A 21,403-nucleotide genomic window follows, 5' to 3' on the forward strand; every position below is an offset into this window, starting at 1 on the left:
GCGCTCGTGGACACAGAGGGCTTCTGGGTGTCACAAAGGGCTTGTTAAAAGTAGGTTAACCTGGCGTGTGGGCACGCTTGTCATCCCAGCATTCGGGAGGCTGAGACCAGAGGTTCGTGGTTCGCAGCCAGCCTCAGCTACTTAGTGAGGCCCTTTGCAACTCAGTGAGACCGTGTTTCAAAATAAAGAATAAAAAATTGGGCAAGGGTGTAGCTTGGAAGTCAAATGCCTCTGGATTCCATCCCCAGACCTGCAAAAAAAAAAAAAAGGCAGGTTAAGCTGGGCTTGGGAGTGCAGGGCTGTGATCCTAGGACTTGTGAAGCTGAGGAGGAGGATCTCAGGTTCGAGCACAACCTCAGCAACAGTAAACTGAGACTCAGTAGGACCACCAGGCCTTGTCTCAAAACAAAAGAACAGTCGGGGCGAGGTGGCCCATGCTTGTAATCTCAAGCTTGGGAGGTGGAGACAAGAGGCTCCCAAAAAAAAAAGTCCAAAAATAGTTTCCCCCCTAAAATAAAAAGTATAAAATAGGCCTTGGAGTGTAGCCGGAGGTAGAAGGGTTTCCAGAGATCCCAGTACCACAAAAACAAACAAACAAAAAAAAACCAGGGCTGGGTTGTAGTTGAGAGGTGGAGTGCCTCTGGGTTCTGAGACCACAGAGCACGAGGAGCAGGGCTAGCTCTCCCGGCAGCTGTGGCGGTTTAGGAGGACATTAGCCGCTTTGAGTCAGGCCCTCAGCCTGAGGTCTCTGCAGAGGGCTGACCCAGCGCCTCCCTCCAGGAGGAGGAGAGGCTGCTGCCAGAGCGCAGGCCAGGCATCCCAAGCCTCGCCTCGCCCTTCTTAGGACCACCACATCCACGGGCCAGGCCCCTCCCGGGGTGCCCACTGAGTGTACACACACTCTCGCAAGCAGAGCTCTGAGGACAGTGTGGGGCCTGGAGCAGAGTGGAGGTGGGCTGGGGATGGGCGGGAGGATGCGGCTGGGGGCAGCACCGCCAGCCTGTGGCAGCCCCAGCCCCTCCACAGCTCCTGGCTGGGCCTGTCCTCTGGTGACCTTGACCTGCTCCATCTGTGCCCTGAGCCGGTCTCCGCGTGCCATGGGGAGGTGGCTCCGGGCCTGGCAGCCTGGCCCACCTCTTCTGCTATGGCTCTGGGAGTGTGAGGTCCCCAGTGACCGGCCAGTCACATCCTGAGTGGTTGCTGGGGACATCAGCCCTGCAGGGTGGGGGCATTGGCTTAGCTAGTGTTCAGAGCAGCGTGTGCATGAGCTGGGTGCTGAGTGCTGCCCATGGCCGCCAAGGCAGCCGGCAGGTGGAAGCGTGCCTGTCCCTCCATGGGGAGGCGACCTGAGCTCTGCAGGTGGTGGCCCTTTGGGAGGGGTCTTCTGGGCACTGGAGCTTCTCGGTGCCATGCCTCTCTGCGTGCCAGACTGCCCTGGAGGGCCAGCACCACTTTGCCCAGCAGACGCCGTGAGGCAGCTCGGGGCTCCCGGTGTGGGTGCGGGGCTCTGACCTCATGACTTGCTCGGTGCTTGTGTACCGTGAGTGGCCTGGGGTGCCGCGGTGACTCCGGCTCCTCGCTGCCCGCTGCCACAGCTCGGGAGGGCCGTCCGCTGGTGTTGTGTCTGTTTCTATGGAGAGAAAACAGTGGCGGGGGGGGGAGGAAGCGAGGCAGACCGCGGGCGGGCGGGCGGGCTGCCCAGGGCAGGGCCGGGCGCCATGTGGCCAGGGCCCAGCCTGCACTCCCCAGCCCTGCGCTCGCGCCCAGGCCTGCCGCCTCCCTCGGCCTCCTCGCTCCCTCCGGGCTGAGGTTCCTTCTGAAACGGCAGCTGCTGCCCGGTTCCACCTCCCTGCCCGTTGCCGTTGCCCTTGCCCGGTGCAGGCCAGGCCTGGGGCTGTGAGGCGGCGGCGACTCTGGAGGTTCCTCAGGTTCTGCGCTGCCGCCTCTTTGGACTCATGTGGTCTGAGACTCGCTCCTAGAGGTTGTTCCAGACAACGTGGTGCAAGGGACTGGTCTCACACTGGCCTCGTGTCTTGACACTTATCTCTCAGAAAACTAAACCCTAATCGGGTCACTGCCTCTCTGTGTAGATTGTCTGGAGGAGATTTGTCTGCGTGCCGGGAGCAAAGCAGGTGTGGCGTGCTGCAAGCCTCCCGTGGGCTGCCCAGGGGCACAGGGTGGCACTGCAGCACCATCCGCCCAGAGGACCTGCCACACAGATCCCAGGAGACTTGGGGACAGGCCCTCGTCTCCCGCACACCTTCAAGCTGTGGGAGGGACTGTGGAGCCCAGGCCATAGGCAGAGATGGGGCGAGGGGGCACAGTGGAGTGACCGGTGGGCAGCAGGCCAGCTGTGCCTTTGCCGTGGTCTTCTGACCGTGCGCCCTCGGGGACGGGCGGTTCATGCCCACTCTTCTGTACAGATGTGCCCCAGGTGCACTTTGAGTGACAAGCCAGAACCGATTTGTCATCGAGATGAGCAGACAGGAGCCTCTTCCCTATCGAGCCGCACTTGCTCCGTGCTGTCGGCCGCCTAGGTGTTCTGGGCCGGGAGGGACAGCGGTGCAGGAGGCTGGCGGCAGGCAGTCTGTGTGGACGTGCCCTCGCGGTGTGGCTGCGCCGCGCGTCCCCGTCTGCCCAGTGGGTTTCCATCTCCCTGACGGCAGCTGGCTTTTTGACACGCGTGTGGACGGTGTTAACAAGAGGCTACAGCTCTTCCTTCGGAGGATTCTTAAATGACTAGAAAATGGCTTCGAGTTCCCATGGCCGGCCCGAGCAGCATGTGGCCCCAGCCCGCAGGCCAGGTCGCCTGAGGGTCCCCAGGCCTGGGCAGGGCCACCTGTGGTCTTTGGCTTGGTGTAGTTCAGCACGTCTTGGACTCTGAGAAGAATTCTAAACTTGTATTTAGCTCGGGGGTAGAATGCTCCTGGGTTCAACTCTGAGCACCACACACACCAAAAGAAAAAGGAAAGGCTGGGCCCAGTGGCGCACACCTATAATCTTAGCATTTGGGAGGCCGAGACGGGAGGATCATGGTTTGAAGCCAGCCTCAGCTACTACTTAGTGAGGCCCTTTGCAATTCAGTGAGGCCTTGTTTCAAAATAAAGAATGGAAAATAGGGCTGGGGGCGTAGCTCAAAGGTAGAATGTCCCTGGGTTCCATCCCCAGTACCGCGGTGAACAAACAGGGCTGGGTATAGCTCAGGGATGGAGCACCCTGGGTCAGTACCCAGCACCCCCACCCACATATTAAAAGACAGAATTACTAGCCAGGTGTAGTAGTGTATATTTGTAATCCTAGTACTTGGGAGGCTGAGGCAGGATGACCACAGGTTTGAAGCCGGCCTCCACAACTTAATGAGACCCTATTTCCAAATAAATAAAATTGGGCTGGGGGTAGAACATGGAAGTAGAATGCCACTGGGCTCAGTCCCCAGTACCACAGAAAAATTAAAAATGGAATTGCTCAGAAATTCACGGAGGCCACGGAGAGTGTGCGTCCGCCGGCGGTGCCTGCCCATACAGCCAGCTGCGGGCTCTTCTTTTTGGACTGAGAAATGGCTGGGCAAAGGGCTGTTTTCTTCCCGGACGCAGGGGCCAGCTCGCGAGCCCTAGGCTGGGCATTGGAATGGCCTGTGTCCCGGCCCCGCCTCTGTGGGCGCCCGGGGGGTGACTGCGCTTGTCCCAGGCACCAGACTCAGCGACTGCCACCATGCATGGGGGAGGTCGAGGGCCGCTTCCAGGGGAGCTGCCTGGAGTGTTCCTTATATAGCATTAGGAGGGGAAGTGTTGGCCCTGGACGGGAAATGTGCTCATGTGCTTTCCCTGGGCAGGGAAGCTTCCATTCTGGATTCCGCAGCAGGGTCCGTAGGAGATGCCCCGTGCTTGGTGCTGCTGCTGCAGGTGGCGGCTCGCCTCGGTGACTGTGCTTACTAAGGTCTTCCTTACTGGGAGGGATCAGGGGACGGGCAAGCTTGCGGCAGTTAGACTTGCTGTGGAGGGCGTCACGGAGCCACAGACGCTGAGCGGTGAGCTGCTGGGGCTTTGGTTTCAGAGCAGGAGTCTCACCCAGACCTTCCTGGGTGCTGCCAGCTAAGGCACTTGGGGGTCTCAGGTGACTTCAGTGTGCCCCAACCCTGTCTCTCGGTGTGTGCCCTGAAGAAGCTTCCTGGAGCGCTAGCCTCAGTGCCCTGCGGAGGACTGCCCTCAGGGCCATTGTTTAGAGGTGGCCATTCTTAGCCGAGCGTGGTGGTAAATGCTTGCAATCTCCATGCTTGGGAAGCTGAGACAGGAGGATCGCACAGGTTGGAAGCCAGCCTCAGCTACTTAGTGAGACCATGTTTCCAAATAAAATATAAACTAGGTCTGGGAGGATAGCCCGGAGGAGGTAGAAAGCCTCTGGGTCCCACAAAAAAAAAGGGGGGGGGCAACTCTTGGTTGGGCGAGGCAGCGGCGCACGCTTTTAACCTGAGCATTTGGGAGGTTGACCCAGGATGGCAGTTTGAGGCCAGCCTCAGCTACTACTTAGTGAAGCTCTTTGCAACTCTGTGAGACCCTGTTTCAAAATAATAATAGGGCTGGGCGTGTAGTTGGGAGGCAGAATGCTGCTGACTTCCATCCCCAGCACCACACACACACACAAAAGTGGCCCCTCTTGGATTTTTGTTTTTAATTTAACTTCCATGTGGTATTGGAGATGGAACACAGGTGCTCAGCAGCTATAGCATGAGCTCCACCCCTAGCCCTTTCCATTATCTTGAGAAGTTGTGGGGCTGGCCTTGAACCTGCAAGCCTCCTCCCTCCACCTCTCAGGCTGCTGAGTTCGCAGGCTTGGCTGCTGCACCTGGCTCAGGACGTCAGATTGAGTTTTACTGTGAGGTGGTTTTCCCTGTGGGAACACCTGGCTTGTGTGTGTGCACAGCACACACAATCGCTTCTCCCGGGCAGGGTGCTTGGCCTGAGAGGCTTCTGGGAGCCATGGGTTAGCAGCGGTTCTTCTGTTTGCCTTGGTCCTATGAGCTGAGGCTCCTGGGGGTCATGGCTCTGCCTTCGGGGTCCAGGTGGGTGCCGTCTGCAGGCCCACATCCCCTCCTTGAACCTCATTCCAGAACCCAGCCATCCAGCTTGTCTCTTGGCCACAGGCCTGTGGCGGCGGCTATGCCCTCCAGGTGGCCAGAGTCCAGGTCGCTGGGCCTGCCTGTCGCCCCTGCAGTCGCCGGCATTACGTCTCTCCCCTTTGCCTCTTCCGAGCAGTGAGCGAGCCTGGCTCTCCCGGGCACCAACCCCAGGCCTCTGTGCAAGGGAAGATGGGATTGAGCAGTGGGCTCTGTTCTACGCAGAAGCCTGGCGGGCTGGGCTGCTCCCTGGAGGAGCAGGTGCGCCTAGGGAGGAAAGACAGGGTTGGGGGTTCTCTGGGGAAGACTGAGCAATGGGGCTCAGCCCTGAGACCCCCTGCTCTGTTGGGTCTGCAGCCCACTCCCTGCACCTGCCTGGTCCTTGAGACACACACAGTCTGAGTTCCTGGAAGGCAGCGTGTGAGCTGGAGGCTGCAGGTCCCCAAGGTCTGAGCGTGGCTCTGTAGAGCTCCTCTCCGGTCCAGCCACGACAACAGCAGTCCTGGCAGGCAAGCGGCAGCCGTCCTCTCCTGCCAGGACCACACTAGCCTCACTGCCCGGCTCAGGGTGGGAGGAGGCACCTCCACTCCAACGGTGGCCGCTGAGACTCGGGAAGCCCTGCCTGCATGGGCAGGGGGCTCCTGGGGGCCCAGGGCGAGGTCTGGGACCAGCCTATGAGGAGACCTGCGGGTGTGGTGGCATTGGGGCACGGGTTTGGAGGTAAAGCTGGGGGACTTCCGTCCTTCTAGCTGTGTGCAGAGGGCCTGGGTCCTCAGTAGAGCTACTGGAGTCAGTCTGTTCCTGTACTCAGAAGGGCTGAGCTGGGCACTTGGACGCGGCCCCCACTGCCTCTCCCCAGGCCCCAGCGGCGCGTCGCCTCACAGCCTGGGTGTTTCTGACCGTGTAAGATGAGAGAAAGACCAGACCGCAGCTGGCAGGCGCAGAGAGGAAGGCAGGCCCAGGGTGCCTGGCTCCAGGTCAGACGCCTAGCCCAGGGAGGGGTCCTGTGGCCCGCCCTGCTGTGGGGTTGCGATGTGCGCCCTTTCCGAGGGCCTCACACCTCCGTGTCCTGGCCCAGCCGGTGTCACCCTGTCCTCGTCCTCTCCTCTTGAAGCGTTCCTTTAATTAAGCCCGATTCTTGGTGAATCAGCCTTCCAAGAACAGCCATCGCTGCCTCCTGCGCCTGCACCCTTCTCTCTGCAACACTTCCTCTAGGCCTGGCCGGGAAGGCCTGTTTGCCTTTATCGATCTCTGGCGAGGGGTGGCAGGCAGCCAGGCGTCCATTACAGGCTGCCCCACCCGCTGGCGCGAGTCATGGCGAAGGAATGTCTGCTGGGAGGGCAAGGGACGCTGGGAAGGCAGGCCCTCTGCCGGCCCCACCCAGACAAAAGCTCGGCGGGAAAGAGGCCCAGACAGGACTCTGCTTTTCACAGTAGAAGTCTTTTTAATAACCTGTTACTTCCAGTGACAGTAAAGGGACCCGTGGTGCCCATTTGGCGACCTCCCTCTTCCCCTCTGCTCCTCAAAGCCAGGCGAGGGCTCAGCCACTGTCACCGGGAGGGAGGTGTGAGTCTGAGCAGGGGCCGGCAGTGGGTCACGGGTTGGACACCTGGGGTTGGCCCTGCCCTGCCCAGCCCGCAGCACACCCTGCTGGCAGACCCGGCTCTTGTGGGAGCCCGTTCTTGCACCCATGGGGGCTTTTTGGGAGCCCCTCACCTGCAGGTGGGGACCCGGGGGCAGAAGTACCAAGTGGGCTATGCCAGGAGGCGGGTGCTTGGTGACTCAGTTTCCTTGGAGTGGATTCATCAGTGTTGAAGTAGCCACGGAGATGACCTACTTAAAGAAAAATCAAAGTGAATCTCCAAAATTGGAAATCTTACTTCATTTGGGGTTTGGGGTTGTCTTGCAAATTTAATCTGCTTCCTCTATACCACAATAATCAGAAAATAGGTTAACTTAAGCATGATATGAAATGTGAATTATCCTGTGTAAAATATTAATGGTACTTATAAAAATAGCTTTGCAACTTCTGGAGCTGTGGAATCTTCAGAAAAGGCCCAGAGCTGATTCCCAAGTGTGAGAATGTAGGGTTTGCCGTAGAAGACAGTTGAGGGTGTGTGTGTGTGTGTGTGTGTGTGTGTGTGCGTGCGCGTACACATATACATACTGGGGATGGAACCCAGGGGCTTTCTACTGCTGAGCTATACCCCAGCCCTATTTTGTTTTATTTTGAAACAGGGTTACTAGGTTGAGGAGGGCCAGGCAGGCGTGGCGGAACACCTGCCTGCATTCCCAGTACTTGGGAAGCTGAGGCAGGTTCGTTGGCACGGGGGAGCAGGTGTGTCCTGGAGCTGTTTAGACAGGGCAGTAACCGTGAACGCTGCCGGCCAGGGGCTCAGCGCAAGGCCTGGGCCTGTGCGAGAGGCCTGCAGTACTCGTGTGCCTGCTGGGTCAACTGGAACGCCCACATCAGACGAGCAAGGATCTGGGGCAGTGACCACCAGCATATGGCGTGGCGCCCCCCACCACACTCGAAGGCCAGCTCTGAAGACGATAGCAGCAGCAAGGGCCTCCTGGAGCGCTCAGCGCCCGCCTGCCCGCGCCCTTCCTGCGCGCTGCACCGGGCGCTTTCCTGAGAAACTTTCATCCAGCTCCTGTATCTCCTACCACGTGTGACTTGTGTTACCACTCTCTGTGTTTCTTGTTTTGACATTTTCTCTGTTGCACAGGGCTCAGGGCTGGTTCTCTCTGTGTGTGGCCGCTGTCGTGGCTCAGCTGTGGGGTTTCGGTGCGGGCCCTGGGGCTGCCCATGGGGCGCCTGCCGCTTGACCTCGGCAGCGTTCTCCTGCCTGTGGTGCCGCTGATGGGGCGGGGTCCCCTCTGGCCAGAGCCCCTTCCTCTCAGCAGCGTTCCGTCTGTCCTGGAGCCCAGGTGGGGAGGGACTCGGCGTCTCTTTTGGCCCAGGTGGGCTGCTGGGGACTCCTAGGGAGCCAGGCGGCAGGTACTACTCTGGCCTCTTGGGGTCCGTTCAGCCCCAGCCCTGGGTTCTTGTATCCGACATGTTGACATGTGGTGCGGGAGGGTGTTGAGGGTCTTGGGGTGATCCTGAGGAGCTGGGGTGCCCTGCAGCTTCCTCCATCCTGAACAGGCTTTGCGGCTTCTCAGGGTTTGGCTGTTGGACAGTTAATTCTGGATGGAGAAGTGTAAGAACGGACTAGTTTTTGTTGTGTTTGGTACTGGAGATCGAACCCAGGGACATTCTACTTGCGAGCTACACCCCAGCTCTATTTTATTTTTTTATTTTAAAACAGGATCATACTAAATCGCTGAGAAGTCTCAGCTTCCCAAGTACTAGGATTACAGGCACGCACCACCATGGACTAAGTGAAGGCCTGGTTGTCTCGAGTATTTAATGAGACATTTGTATGAAGCTGTCCCCCATGTACTCACTGGAGGGCTGACACTGTTGGGCGTCTGTGTGTGCTGGAGGGAGGGGCCCAGAGGTGCCAGTGACACCACCTGGCCTGCCCCTTCTGCTGCCCCATCTGCAGGCGTTGGGCGCCCGAGGGGCTGTGTCCTTAGCCTGCCCACTGTGCCCAGTCCTTGGGGCTTGGAGGTCTGTGAGGCTGGAGTGATAAAAATGTCTGAGTGTGTTTTGCTTTCATAATACACTTGTACCTTCTGATACTTCATTATGCTTAGACTCGTCTTTACTGACGTGTGAGGACGTCTCTCATGGCCTTCCCAAAGCCCTGCCGGCCACGGTCCTTGCGGTCAGAACTGCTCTGAGGAGTGGGGGCTGTCTTCTCACGGGCCTATGATGACAGCGGGGTAGAGCTCAGCAGCGTGTGGTCCCCTGGGGTGCCAGCCTGCGGCTAGGGAGCAAGGGCGGAGTGGGGAGGGCCGTGTGGCCGTGCAGCACGGTGGCCTCTGCGGTGGAGTTTGTTCAACCTGCAGCTGGGCCTGGGCTGGCCACAGTGGGCCTGGGGCTCTGGGAGGTGGAGGCCAGGCCGACCCTCTGTGGGAGAAGCACTGTGCTTGCCCTGCCTCGGCTGGCGGTTCTGGGTACACAGGAGTGCACACCACCCTCTCCCCAGCAGGCCTAGGCCAGAGGCCAGCCCTCAGCCTCGCCCAGGAGTGCACAGGGTACCGAGGGCAGATCCTGCCTGCCGCACAGCCGCTGGGGGCCGTCCTTCCACAGGGTCCTGCACCATCTGCCCACGCTCATACTGGGCATCCCGTGTGCTGGGTGCCCTCTGGAGGGCAGGAAGAGTTGCCGGGGACAGGCAGCTGGAGCTGAGCTGCTGGACTATCGGCTGGCCTGCTCCCACAGGGCTTTCTGGGCCTTTGCAAAACCTCCCAAAGCTCAGGCCCCATTGTTAGCTTTGATGGTTCTGTCAGAGTCTTGTGTATGCCTTTGTGGTGACTACTTGGGTTCAGCATTCCTGGCTTGCAGTCAGGCAGCCCCTGGGCAGGTCTTTGCACCTCTGGGCAGCAGGGCTGTGGAGAGCGCGGCTGCGGCCCAGAAGCCAGCCTCGCTGTTGTTTTGTGGTCCTGGGGATTGAACCCAGGAGTGGTTTGCACTTGAGGCGTCCCCAGCCCTTTTATTCTTTTACTTTGAGACAAGGTCTTGCTAAGGTGCCCCTGCCTCAAGTCTCCTGAGTGGCCAGGACTGCAGGCACGCGTTGCCTGGCTCTCAGCAGTTTGTCTTTTTAAAGTGTTCTCTCCCTTCCCAAGAGCGGAGGGCTGTGGTATGTAGCACATGAAACCATCTTCAGTGTCTAATTTTAGAACATTCATCACCCCACAGAGAAGCCCTGTATCATTACTGTATGGTACTCCCTAGACCCCAGCGGTCCCTTGGGCACCCTGGTCTGGCTTCGTCTCTGGGTTTTCCTCTCACACATGGTTCAGACGAACAGAACGCAGGACACGTGACTTTCTGCGGCTGGTCCGTCCCGTCGTGGAGTGCATCTGTCGAGCCTCGCTCCCATTCCAGTTCAGTAATGCTGCGTGGGATGGGTGGGGCCCGGCCTGCCTGCCCACCTTCCCATCCACGGACGCGTGCACTGCCTCCGCCTTGGCCCCGTCGCCGTGGTGCTGCCGTGCACGTGCGCACGTCTTTGCGTGGACATGTCTCTCCGTGATCCTGGGCACGTGCTGCGGTGGGCTTGCTGGGTCCTTGGCGGCTCTGTGTTTACCTTTTTGAGGAACTGCCAGGCTGTTCCACGGCGCCACTCAGCTCGCATTCCTCCCGCAGCGCGGCCGCTCGTATCACCACTGACACTTGTCCATATTTTTAAAAATGAAGCTCTGCTGGTGGGTGTGGAGTGACGCCTCATTGTGTTTTTTTTTTAATCTAAGTTTTTATCACGTGATAATTGTGGAGTCACAAGCAGGTTTGTTTGTTTTTGCGGGTCTGGGATGGAACCCAGCGGCATTTGACCTCCGAGCTACACCCCCTGCCCAATTTTTTATTCTTTATTTTGAAACAAGGTCTCACTGAGTTGTAGAGGACCTCACTAAGTAGCTGAGGCTGTCCACGAACCGCAATCCTCTGGTCTCAGCCTCCCAAATGCTGGGAATACAAGCGTGCGCCACCACACCCGGCTCACAAGCAGTTTTAAGAAATATAATACAGCCGTGCGTGGTGGCTCGCGCTTGGGAGGCAGAGACAGGAGGATCAGGCAGGTTTGAAGCCAGCCGCGCTGGCTTAGGAGACCCTGTTTCCAAATAAAATATAAAATAGGTCTAGGAGTGTAGCCCAGAGGTAGAAGGGTTCCATCCCCAGTACCACCAGAAAAGAAAGAACGACAATACAGAGAGATTCCCTGTGCCCCTCCAGATCTCCTCTAAGGCAGCGTCTCGCAGAGCTGTAGATGAGCTGTGAGACCCCGGCTCTGCGTTCCCGGGGCTGTACCGAGGAGCAGGCTTGCTGGCAGGTGGCGACCGCCTTCCACCTGGGGCGCAGGCTCCTAGCCCAGAGTGGAGGCCGGCTGGCGTTGGCCCCGCTGGCCCTCTTGCTGACTTGATGCTCTCGTGTGGTCTGCTTCACACACGCTGTTGTCTCCTGCTCTGGGGCATCCTGTCTCTGCTTTCTCGGTGGTGTCCCCTGAAAGGCACAGTTGGGTGAAAGGCAGACGTCCTTAAATGCCAGGGTTAGTATTCTGATCAGTCCCGTTTCTCCACCTGGTCCTCGTGCTTAGGGCTGTGATCCTTCCGGGAGCACCATATCCCGGAGTGCTGGCAAGGTGGGCTCTTGTGTTGAGCGCAGGCGGCTGGGCGTGGATTGGATGGTAGGGACCCTATAGCCTGCGATGTCCTGCCTGGAAGGCAGCAAGCACCCCAGCCTTGCTGAATCTGTAAGACCCCGGCTCTGCGCCAGCCCCAGGCCACTGTCGGTGTGTGCCAGGCACAGCCCTGTTCACATGAGTGGCGTGTGTGTGTGTGTGTGTGTGTGTGTGTGTGTGTGTGCGCGCGCGCGTGCGTGCAGGGCGCCGGGTGCGGTTGGTACCTGGAGGAGCTGGGCTGCTCGAAGTGCTGGGAAGTGCTATGCTCAGTACTCCCCGGCGGCTCCTGTCTACCTTCTGTGGCTGAGCCTGGGGAGAGGGTGCTGGGGAGGTGCGGCAGAGGGCTGAAGGGCTTGTGCAGACCCAGCAGGCCCTTCATGGGCGCTGTGCTGGGGCCTGTGACGTCTGGCTGGGGCCCAGCGCTGAGCTGGTGGGGAGACACGGTCCTTTTTGGCTGGAGGATGTTGTGATGCCAGTGTGGGGCCTGTTGCGCCCCCTCAGGGCAGGCGGCGTCCCCATCCCGCTGGCCGCCGACTCAGCGGAGTGGCGCGTGCCTGTGCCTTGGCCGCTGCCTTGTGGGGCCCAGGGAGGGCCCCGGGCTCAGTGGAGCGGCCGTGGGGCTGCGCTCCCATTCGCTCTTACCATGCTGTTCCCTTGGTTCTTACGCCACCCTCTTCCAAGAGCTCAGCATTGACCTTGGAGCCAGGCCGTGGGTCCCTGTGAGCACCTCGGCAAGGCAGACACTTGGAAGCGAGCTTGTGCTCGTGGCCGCAGTGGAGACTGCCCTCCAGCCTCCAGGGCGGGTCCACGGCTGGCCAGTGTCTCTGGGCTGCTGCAGCAGCTCTTGCCCCTGCCCTGGGGCTGCTGTCTCTGGCCTGTCATGTAGCTGGCCGGCCACCCTCTCCTCCGTGTGGGCCTCACTCGCAGCCAGGCAGGGTTGTGGTGCAGCCGTCTCTTGCCTACCTGGCCTTCAGGTGAGGGTCTCGCCCCCCAGCGTCAGGTGCTGCTCCTGCCCTGCCAGAGCAGCCTTCTGGTGTCTTCCTGCATGCCTGGTGTTCCACGTCGGAGCCACGATGGTGTCCCAGGCTCACTCCCATCGTGGCCGTGTCCACCGAGCCCTGCATGCTTTTCTCCAGGGCCCACGGCCTTGCGCGCCGGTGAGTGGCTGCCCTGACCCACGGGAGGCTCGTTCTGCCCAAAGTCCGACGTCCAGGAGGATCGAGGCAGTGGCCACCAGCACCAGAGGGCAGTAAAGGGTGGGACTTGTCCTTTCGGGCCTGGGTTTGACTTCACTTGGCAGTCAGAGCAACCACTGAGTAAAGCACCACACTCCAGGCCGAGCTTGGCTGTGGCTGGTGGCCTGTCCCAGACCCAGGGCCGCCATGCTGGCCTGGGGAAGGGAGGTTCCAGGGGCAGGGGAGTGGTCGGTCTGGCCCCAGGAATCTTATCTCCCTACATGGAGCCACCATGCTGGGCCCGGCCAATCTCAGAGTCACTTGGGCCCCTGTGAGCAGATAGCCAGGCCCTGGCGCCTCTGGGCAGAGGCTCCTGCCTGCTGCTCAGCTGGGTCTTGGGTCCGGGGAGCCCTCACCCCCGCAGCAGCTCCTGTGGGGCAAGTGGGCTCTCTGGGGTGGCGGGCTCTTGGTAGTCTGTTGGGGAGTCTGGGGGGCACCTTGCCCACCGCAGGTGCCCACACCAGTCCTGTGTCTCCCTGGGGACCAGCCGTAACTCAGCTCTAAGCCCAGACCATCTGCACGTGTGCCCAGCAAAAGGCCTGAGCCTTCCTGACAGGGCCAGAGCCGTGGCTCCCGGCCGTGCCCTCTGCTCACTGTCCTTGGTCAGGACACTGCAGCGCTGTGGCCTGGCTGCCCTCGCCAGATCAGGACGGCCCCCTGTGTGTCTCCATGGCCGCCAGGCCCGCCCCAGGCTGCTCCCAACGCTCACCGGCCTAGCCGCTGCTCAGTCCTCCCTAGCCCCGGTCCCCTGTGGCAGGCTTCCCTGTGTCCACGCAGCCTCAGTGTTCAGGGACCACGGTCTTCCCTGCGGGCTCACCACGGCCCTTGCTGGGGTGCAGTGTATGGGAGCCGGCCTTCAGAGCAACGCTCCTCTGGGCCACGTCCACATGTGGGTGGCCACGGACACCAGCCTGCCCACTCAGTAGGGCCCAGGGCAGCGTCCATCGTGGGCCTGGAGCCATCAGGCTTCTGTGGGACAACTTTGTAGTTAGCCTTTAGCAAGGGGTGGCCATCCACTTCAGAGTCACCATACCCTGGCGACAAGCCCTGAGGCCCGCCTGGCCTGGAGGCTCAGGAGGGTGAGGACCGCACTAAAGCAGAGGTCACTCCGAGGCTCCCCAGCACAGCTGGCTCCCACCTGGCAGACAGGGCTTGCTTGTGGACTGTCGGTGGTCCTCCCATAGCAGGCAGTTCAAGTCCCCGCCTGTCCTCGTGCTGACTCCTTGGGCTGGTACTCATTCCTCAAAAACTTAGGGTCTGAGCGTGCAAAGTGGCCTTCTTCAGCCAGGAGTTGTGGCGCACGCTTGTCATTCCAGTACTTGGGAGGCTGAAACAGGATCGCCAGCCTCAGCTGCTTACTGAGGCCCTTGCAACTTAGCAAGACCCTGTTTCAAAATAAAGAACGAAAAATCGTGCTGGGGGTGTAGCTCAGAGGTAGAATGCCCCTGGGTTCCATCCCCAGTACCGCCAAAAAAAAAGTGGCTGTCTTCACACTGACCAGAGAGTCTGCAGCAGGCGCAGCGCCCTCCTGCAGTGGCTATAGTCTCCAGGCAGCAAGGGGTGTCGGTGGGACGTCGGGGTTTGGTGGGGCGGAGGCTGGAGAGGGCCCCTGCTGCTGTGTTGGCTAAGGACCCTGCTGGCCTCTGTGCCCTCGGCTTCCTGCAGGCGTTGCTCTGGGCCCGGGCTGTGGGTGGCCACGGCTGTGTGGCCAGGGTTGTCACAGATGGACCCGTTCAGCACAGTGGCCGCAGCCCTGTGGGAAGTGAAGTCACGTCCTCCGGTCCTAGCCCACCATGGCCCCGAACCTGCCCAGCACCATCAGCATCTGCGATATTTCTTCTCTCGTCTCCTCCTACCCCACACGGACCAAGGCAGGGCACAGAAAACGGCCAGGAGGGTGGCCAGGCAGGCCCTGCAGACCTGTCCTGGGTCAGACTCCAAATAATGAGGTTCTCAGAGCGTGCCGAGGCAGTCCCAGGAGGCAGGATGGCAGGGAGCTCGCTCCCCCAGAAATGGGAAGGAGCCGGGTGGGCCAGGCTGCCGGGGCTCCCCTTGTCTTCTTATTCCCGGGGGGCCCATGGCCCGCCCTCTCCAGCGCCTCCGTGCAGCTGGTGCAGGGCCTGCCACTTTCAGGTGGAACCAGGCATGCGCAGGCTGTGAGGCCTACAGGGTTTCAGCCCCCAGAAGCTGCTATGGCTCCTGCCGGCTGCCCCTGCCACGGAGCCCGTTGTCCTCCCTCCGCCTCCGCCCTCAGGGCAGTCTGGAGGTGGGAAGTGTCTTCTCCGAGCTGCCTGTGGGTGGGTGTGAGTCCCACGCCGGGTGGGCATGGCCAGGCTGGCACCCATAGCCCGTCTCCCCCGCCCCGGGCTGCTGCACAGTGGACAGTCTGTGCAGGTCCCTGGGGTCTCCAGAGGGGACCGCAGCCTGTGTGTACACATGGACACAGCTCACGCTTGCTCATGGTGGCCCCTGCTCTCGGTAGGGGAAGGCAGTGCCCACTGGACAGCACTGTGGCCAAACTAGCCCTTCCCTTGCACAGGCCGACAGGACCGGCAGGAGGCTCCTGAGGCCCTCACGCCTGCAAGTGCATGGCCCAGTGTCCTGTTGCCTCATGGCCTGGGGCTAGTTTTGAGGCCCTGAGAGGGGTCCACAGGTGACTCGCCCCATCTGGTCTGTGGGGAAGGCCACGCTGGCCACAGAGCCCGGCCACGGAGGCTGGCTCCCCAGCCTGGGAGGACTACCTCTTGCCTGCACCTTTGAGCGGTGGACACTTCCTTGGGACCTCCCTGTGTGACCGATCCCTCTCGCTCCTGGAAGCTGGCGCTAAGCGGAGAGGCCTACCATGGCTTGGTTTAGAGGCCGAGCGCCGTGGGCTGGTAAGGGGCGCTGCCTGCTGGGCTTCTCTTGAGAGCGAGGATCCTGATCCTCTTGGCTCCGTAAAGACACTTCCACCAGCCGCAGGGCGCCCCACCCAGGGATGAGAGCAGGCCCGGGAGGCCCTGGCCCGGCTGACCAGCCTCAGCTCAGCTCACTCCCTGCCGCCGGGCCAGCCTAGTAGTGGAAGTGGAAGCGTCTGGCGCTCCCCCTCCCTGAGGTTTCAGTGGGCGTCAGAGGCGCTGGGGCTTGTGGCTTTTTTCCTGGTGAGAATGGAGATCACTTTCCACACCTGCTATAGTGTCTGCCTGCGCAGACAGGAAGCCCCACCCTGAGGGCACGAAACCCTCAGCCATTTCCCTTCACACAGGGAGGGCTGCCTGCAGCTCCAGGGCTCCCCACCCCCAACCAACAGCCTGTCTGCCCTGCAGGCCCCCCCCCCCCCTGCCGCAGGACTCTCACCAGGCAGCTCCAGGGCTCTGCCCTCCGAAGACCACAACACAGCAGTCTTTCCTGAGTGGTGGCTTTAGCATCTTTGAGAAACCCCTCTTACAGAGCCTGCAGGCTTAACTCTGAGTAACCCAGGAGCGGGGCCTTTCCAGCTGGACGTGCCCCTGCCCCGGGGTCCTCAGGGCTGAGGCTGGGAGGGGCTGCAGGACCCATGGAGGCTCCGGGTGCTGGGAACACAGCGTGTATCCTGGGGACAGGGCTGCGTTCCAGGGGCCCAGCCTGCCCCACGACCCTTTTTGGAGGTCCTGGGACTGAGCCCTGGCCTCACACTTGCTGGGCCGCCACCGCTGAGCACCACCCACTGTCTCCCTTGGGGCTTTTTCTCCTTTCTTGTCCCTGGGGACTGAACCCAGGGCATTTTGTCTCTGAGCTACAGCCCGCCCTATTTTAGTTTTTACTTTGAATTATAGTCTAAGTTGCTAAGGGCTTTGCTAAGTGGCTGAGGCTGGCCTCAAACCTGTGATCCTACTGTCTTGCTCTCCCAAGTACTGGGATTACAGGCATGAGCCCCTGTGCCCAGCCCTTGTGACTCGAGTTTCAGCCCGACAGTCCTTTTGGGGGACCTTGACGGGTCCACTTCTCCCCAGGGAAGCAGGGCTTGCGCCTTACCCTCACGGTGCCAGGCCTGCGGCTGTGTTTCCTGCGTGTGCTCTGCGTGGTCCTGGGCGGCAGGGGCTGCCCCGTCTTCCCTGCCACCGTCTCGGGTTGCCCCTGGAATGGGCTCTGTTCCCGGGCCCTTGCCCTGGGAGGCCTGCTGCGCAGTAGGGTGGCACAGACCTGAACATGCTGCCGGGGATGGGGACGGCCTGCTTCCAGCCAGCGCTCCGCTGTCCTCCCGCCCTGGGAGTGAGGTCGCAGGCGGAATGTTGCTGGAGCCCGGAGCCGTGGTTGGGTTCTCCTGAGGGAAGGTGTTTGAGGGTCCTGCTCCCCACGTGGACTGCAGCACAGTGTCAGGGCCACCTGGCGCTGAGGGCCTGCGCCACACAGCCAGGACCCAAGGCTGGCACTGCCGCTGCACTCCACCGCTGCCTCCCTGGGGGCTTCTCATAATGGCGGATGACCGCGGGACTCTGCTGAGTCTCCTCAGGAGGGTCAGCGCGGCGCCCTGCATCCTGAGGGTGCTTCCTTCCTCTGCAGGGCCAGCTGAAGCCTGCTCTCTGAGGGATGGTAACAGCAGCCTCACAGGGCCACCCCTTCCCTGGCCTCTGAGTCCCAGCTCCTTAGGGGCCGTGAGGAAGGGCTGGTTTCCTCCAGGCCCCGCAGAGCCCGCCCGGTTCTAGGGACGAGGCGGGCACTGGTGAGCAGGCAGCCGCGGTGCAGACGTGAGTGGGTCTGGGCCTTGCTGGCACCCTCTGCAGCTGTGGGGTGAGGTCAGCTCGCGGGATGGCTCGCTACCATTCTGCAGGTGGTCTGGCGCCTCCTGCTCCAGTGCAGGGGGGGAGGCCCCTGTGAGCCCAGGGCTCCTTTGGGGCAGGGAGCAGTGACACCCAGTGGGAGGCTTGCTGATGGGCTGGTGCCAACTGGGTCTTTTGTGGTGCTCATAGGTCTCCTCCGAGCCCGCGGCCTCCATAAGATCCAAACCCGACGATGCCCCCTCCCCGTGCCCCCCCGCTCCTGAGAAGGACCGGCAGTCCAGTTGGCTGCGGAGCCTGGCTGGTTCCTCCAATAAGGTGCGGCACAGGGTCTGTTTGGGGTCTTTGGGGAGGCGGGTGCCAGGTCTCTGGGGCCTTTGGGGAGGTGGGCGCCAGGTCTCTTGGGGTCTTTGGGGAGGGTGCCGTCTCTTTGGGGAGGCAGGTGCCAGTTCTCTGGGGTCTTTGAGGAGGGGCGTGCCAGGCCTCCCTGGAACAGACCCTGGGCCGCCACTCTGCCTGCACAGCACCTGGGCTGGCACCTGGCCGTTACTCTCTGGGCACTCACACCCGCTCCTCTCTGGCAGAGCCTGGGCTGCGTGCACCCTCGCCAGCGCCTCTCCGCCTTCCGACCCTGGTCCCCTGCAGTTTCAACAAGTGAGAAAGAGATCTCCCCACACCTCCCAGCCCTGATCCGAGACAGGTGAGTGTGGGCTAGTCTCTGGTGGGCCCTGTCGGAGGTCAGGGGTGGAGTTGAGGGCTTGCGAGCCTGTCCCGAGCACAGCCTCTGTGAACATGGCTGCTCCCGTGTCCAGCGCTCCTGCTGGTGCTCATTCCTGGGGGTTCGGCCTTAAGATGCAGAGGTGACGTCTCCCCTCCTGCTCGGGAGCGGCCCGGCAGGCCTTCTCTCCACTGGCCCTCGCAGAGGGTGGGCTCGTGGGGCGCGAGGAGCAGCGTGCCAGAGCCCACGCCAGCTTGCCCTTCTTCAGCTTTTACTCCTACAAGAGCTTCGAGACGGCCGTGGCCCCCAACGTGGCCCTTGCACCACCGGCCCAGCAGAAGGTTGTGAGTAGCCCGCCCTGCACCACCGTCGTCTCTCGGGTGCCCGAGCCCCTCGCCACCTGCATTCAGCCGCGGAAACGGAAGCTGACCGCGGACACCCCAGGAGCCCCGGAGCCCCTGGCCCCCGGAGCTGCACCGGAGGAGGACAAGGACTCAGAGGCCGAGGTCGAAGTTGAAAGAGAGGAGTGTGAGTGGGGCCCCACGCCCTTCGCCTCGCAGGCCCTGGGTGGAGGGTGCTGTGGGGCCCCGGGCCGAGTCTGGCGGCCTGGCCCCTCGAGAACTTGCTGACTCTGGCCCTCTGTCCTCAGTCACCTCCTCCTTGTCCTCGCTGTCCTCGCCGTCCTTTACCTCGTCCAGCTCCGCCAAGGATCTGAGCTCCCCGGGCGTGCATGCCCCGCCTGCCACAGCCCCGGATGCCGCGGCCCACGCCGATGCCCCAAGCGGGCTCGAGGCGGAGCTGGAACACCTGCGGCAGGCCCTGGAGGGCGGCCTGGACACCAAGGAAGCCAAAGAGAAGTTCCTTCACGAGGTGGTCAAGATGCGTGTGAAACAGGAGGAGAAGCTGAACGCAGCCCTGCAGGCCAAGCGCAGCCTCCACCAGGTAGGCGGGTGCGGGGGCTCAGCATGGACGCACCGCTTCCCTCCTGCTGCCCAGGCCTGTTGGGAGGTTCTCCAGCCTGGCCCCGGGTGTGGCCTAGGAGCCAGAAGTCTGGGAGGCCCTGCAGTTGGCATGTGCCGCTCCTGAGGGCCGCACACGCCCCTGCCCCGCACAGAGGCCCCGCCACGGCACCACACGCTCCTCCGGCGTGAGGAGCGGGGACTGGCCCCCTGCAGCGCGCGTGTGTGCAGCACCCCCGTGCCCACCAGCCCCTGGCTGCCGCCGAGCCTCCTTCACGCCGCTTCCTGTTTGATTGGCCTGAGGGAGTCCTGGCTCAGGCGCAGGCACCCCAGCCTCTGCGGCGCCTTGCGGCAGCTGCTTCACCACAGCCTGCACCTGGCGGCTCTGGGGCAGGCTCACGCCCGTGGCTTTGCATGACACCAGCCCGGCTGCGGGATGGGCGTTCTCGGGGCACTTAGGCGCTCGCCCCACTGTTGGCCTGGTGGCGTGGCTGCCCGCGTGGCCACGAGGGTTCCCGGAGCAGGCTGAGTGTCTCGGAGGGTGCACGGGGCACCTGCCCGGCTGACCGTGCCTGCCCCCTCCTGCCGCCGTCCCCCGGATGCCGTTTGTGGTGAGGGGGAGAGCAGGTGTGGCCTGGCCGCGCCCTGTGATGTGGGCAGAGGGGAGGCACAGGCCAAGCCGGGCACTGGCTGGCAGTGACCTGGAGCCCACCCTGTCTCCAGGAGCTGGAGTTCCTGCGTGTGGCCAAGAAGGAGAAGCTGCGGGAAGCCACGGAGGCCAAGCGCAGCCTGAGGAAGGAGATCGAGCGCCTGCGGGCTGAGAACGAGAAGCGGATGAAGGAGGCCAACGAGTCGCGCGCGCGCCTCAAGCGGGAGCTGGAGCAGGCGCGGCAGGCGCGGGTGTGTGACAAGGGCTGTGAGGCCGGCCGCCTGCGCGCCAAGTATTCGGCTCAGGTACGCGGCGGCCCGCGGTGCTGGGGTGGGGGCCGGGCCGCCCGGCGCGTCCCGACCGAGGGGCCTCGGTAGGCCACACTGGCCGGGCCAGCAGCCGCTGTGCCCTGCGGGCTGCAGAGGCCTGGTGCTGGGGCCTGTTCTCCGGGCCACGGGGGGAGCCCAGCACCTTCCCGCCCACTGGGACCTGTGCAGCCGCAGCACTTGGGGTAGCCCTCCCGGCCACATCCCTTTTGCTGGTTGGCTTGAGAAACCAGCCCCGAGACCAACCTACGGGCAGAGGGGAGCCCAGCCGGGAGGGATGGGGCTGCTGGGGCTCGGCGGGGTCTGGGCGGTTTCCGTTCCTCTGCACCGTGGGGGTGGATGCCGGCAGGGCCCGAGCCCTCCGGTTGGGTATGGGGTAGGGCTGGGCTCTGGTCCGGGCGCTCCCCGCCAGGCCCCCCCGGGCTCTTGCCCACGAGCCCAGAGGCAGGCCAAGGGGCGGGGGCCGCTGACGCCCGGGGTCTTCCAGATCGAGGACCTGCAGGTGAAACTGCGGCACGCGGAGGCCGACCGGGAGCAGCTGCGGGCTGACCTGCTGCGGGAGCGCGAGGCCCGCGAGCACCTGGAGAAGGTGGTGAAGGAGCTGCAGGAGCAGCTGTGGCCGCGGCCCCGCCCCGAGAGCGCGGGCAGCGAGGCCTCCGCGCTCGAGCCCTAGCGCCCGGCCGGGCCTGCGGCCGCAGCACAACGTCTCTACCGTGCCTATTACCAAGCGAGTGTTTGTAACCACATACTTTTGGAGTCCACTGCAAAATTTTCTACTGGCCAAGTCCAAGTGAGCAAGCCGCGCCCCAGCCGCGGTGGGAGTCGAGCCCACGCGGCGGCGGCTGGTTCTGTGCTTGCCGGAACGCTCTAACATTTACATTTTTGTTATAAGCTATTTAAAACCAATACGGAGACTTGATATTCAGAAAAACAACACATTTTTTAATGACTAATGACTTTTAGAAGCCCCGACACGTGACGCCATCTGGAGACCCGCTGTGGCGGGGGTGGCGTGCCACCCCGCCCCGGGAAGCCATCGCCGCTCATCTGCGCCCGCGGCTGCCAGGACAGCAAGGGTTTTTCTTCAGAGTCTATTTTTTCAGCAACAAGGACCCAGGTCTTCCTGCTGTTGCCAGGAAGTGCGGGGAGAGCGCCGCGTACGAGATGAGCCCAACACTGCCGCCTTACCACCACCGCCGCCGCCGCCCAGGGCCCCAGAAGGTGGAGCCGCGGCCCGCTCCGCGGCCCTCCGGAGCGTCCCCCGCTCCGGCAAGATCGCCCTCTTGTTTGGGACTGAGGCTGCAGCATGGAACAAAACACAGCATTATATCACTTTTTCTTTTTTTTATCCATTTAAACATATATTTAGAACTGCAC

At 62.2% G+C, this 21,403-nt stretch overlaps 1 protein-coding gene across 1 annotated transcript in view; it reads left to right on the top strand.

Annotated features, from left to right (window-relative positions):
- SKI (SKI proto-oncogene) overlaps positions 1–20,699 on the top strand; it is a gene marked incomplete at both ends in the record, with an annotated part of 55,690 nt that extends 34,991 nt beyond the window's left edge. The window contains 6 exons of the mRNA XM_080691029.1: positions 17,567–17,692; positions 17,959–18,074; positions 18,361–18,620; positions 18,742–19,034; positions 19,775–20,005; positions 20,514–20,699. Of these exons, the coding sequence (XP_080547155.1) occupies positions 17,567–17,692; positions 17,959–18,074; positions 18,361–18,620; positions 18,742–19,034; positions 19,775–20,005; positions 20,514–20,699 (1,212 nt within the window). The remainder of the gene's footprint in view (positions 1–17,566; positions 17,693–17,958; positions 18,075–18,360; positions 18,621–18,741; positions 19,035–19,774; positions 20,006–20,513) is intronic.
- Positions 20,700–21,403: the final 704 nt, after the last annotated feature.

Source organism: Muscardinus avellanarius, assembly GCF_963383645.1.
Source record: "Muscardinus avellanarius genome assembly, chromosome: 3".
Taxonomy (NCBI): Eukaryota; Metazoa; Chordata; class Mammalia; order Rodentia; family Gliridae; genus Muscardinus; species Muscardinus avellanarius.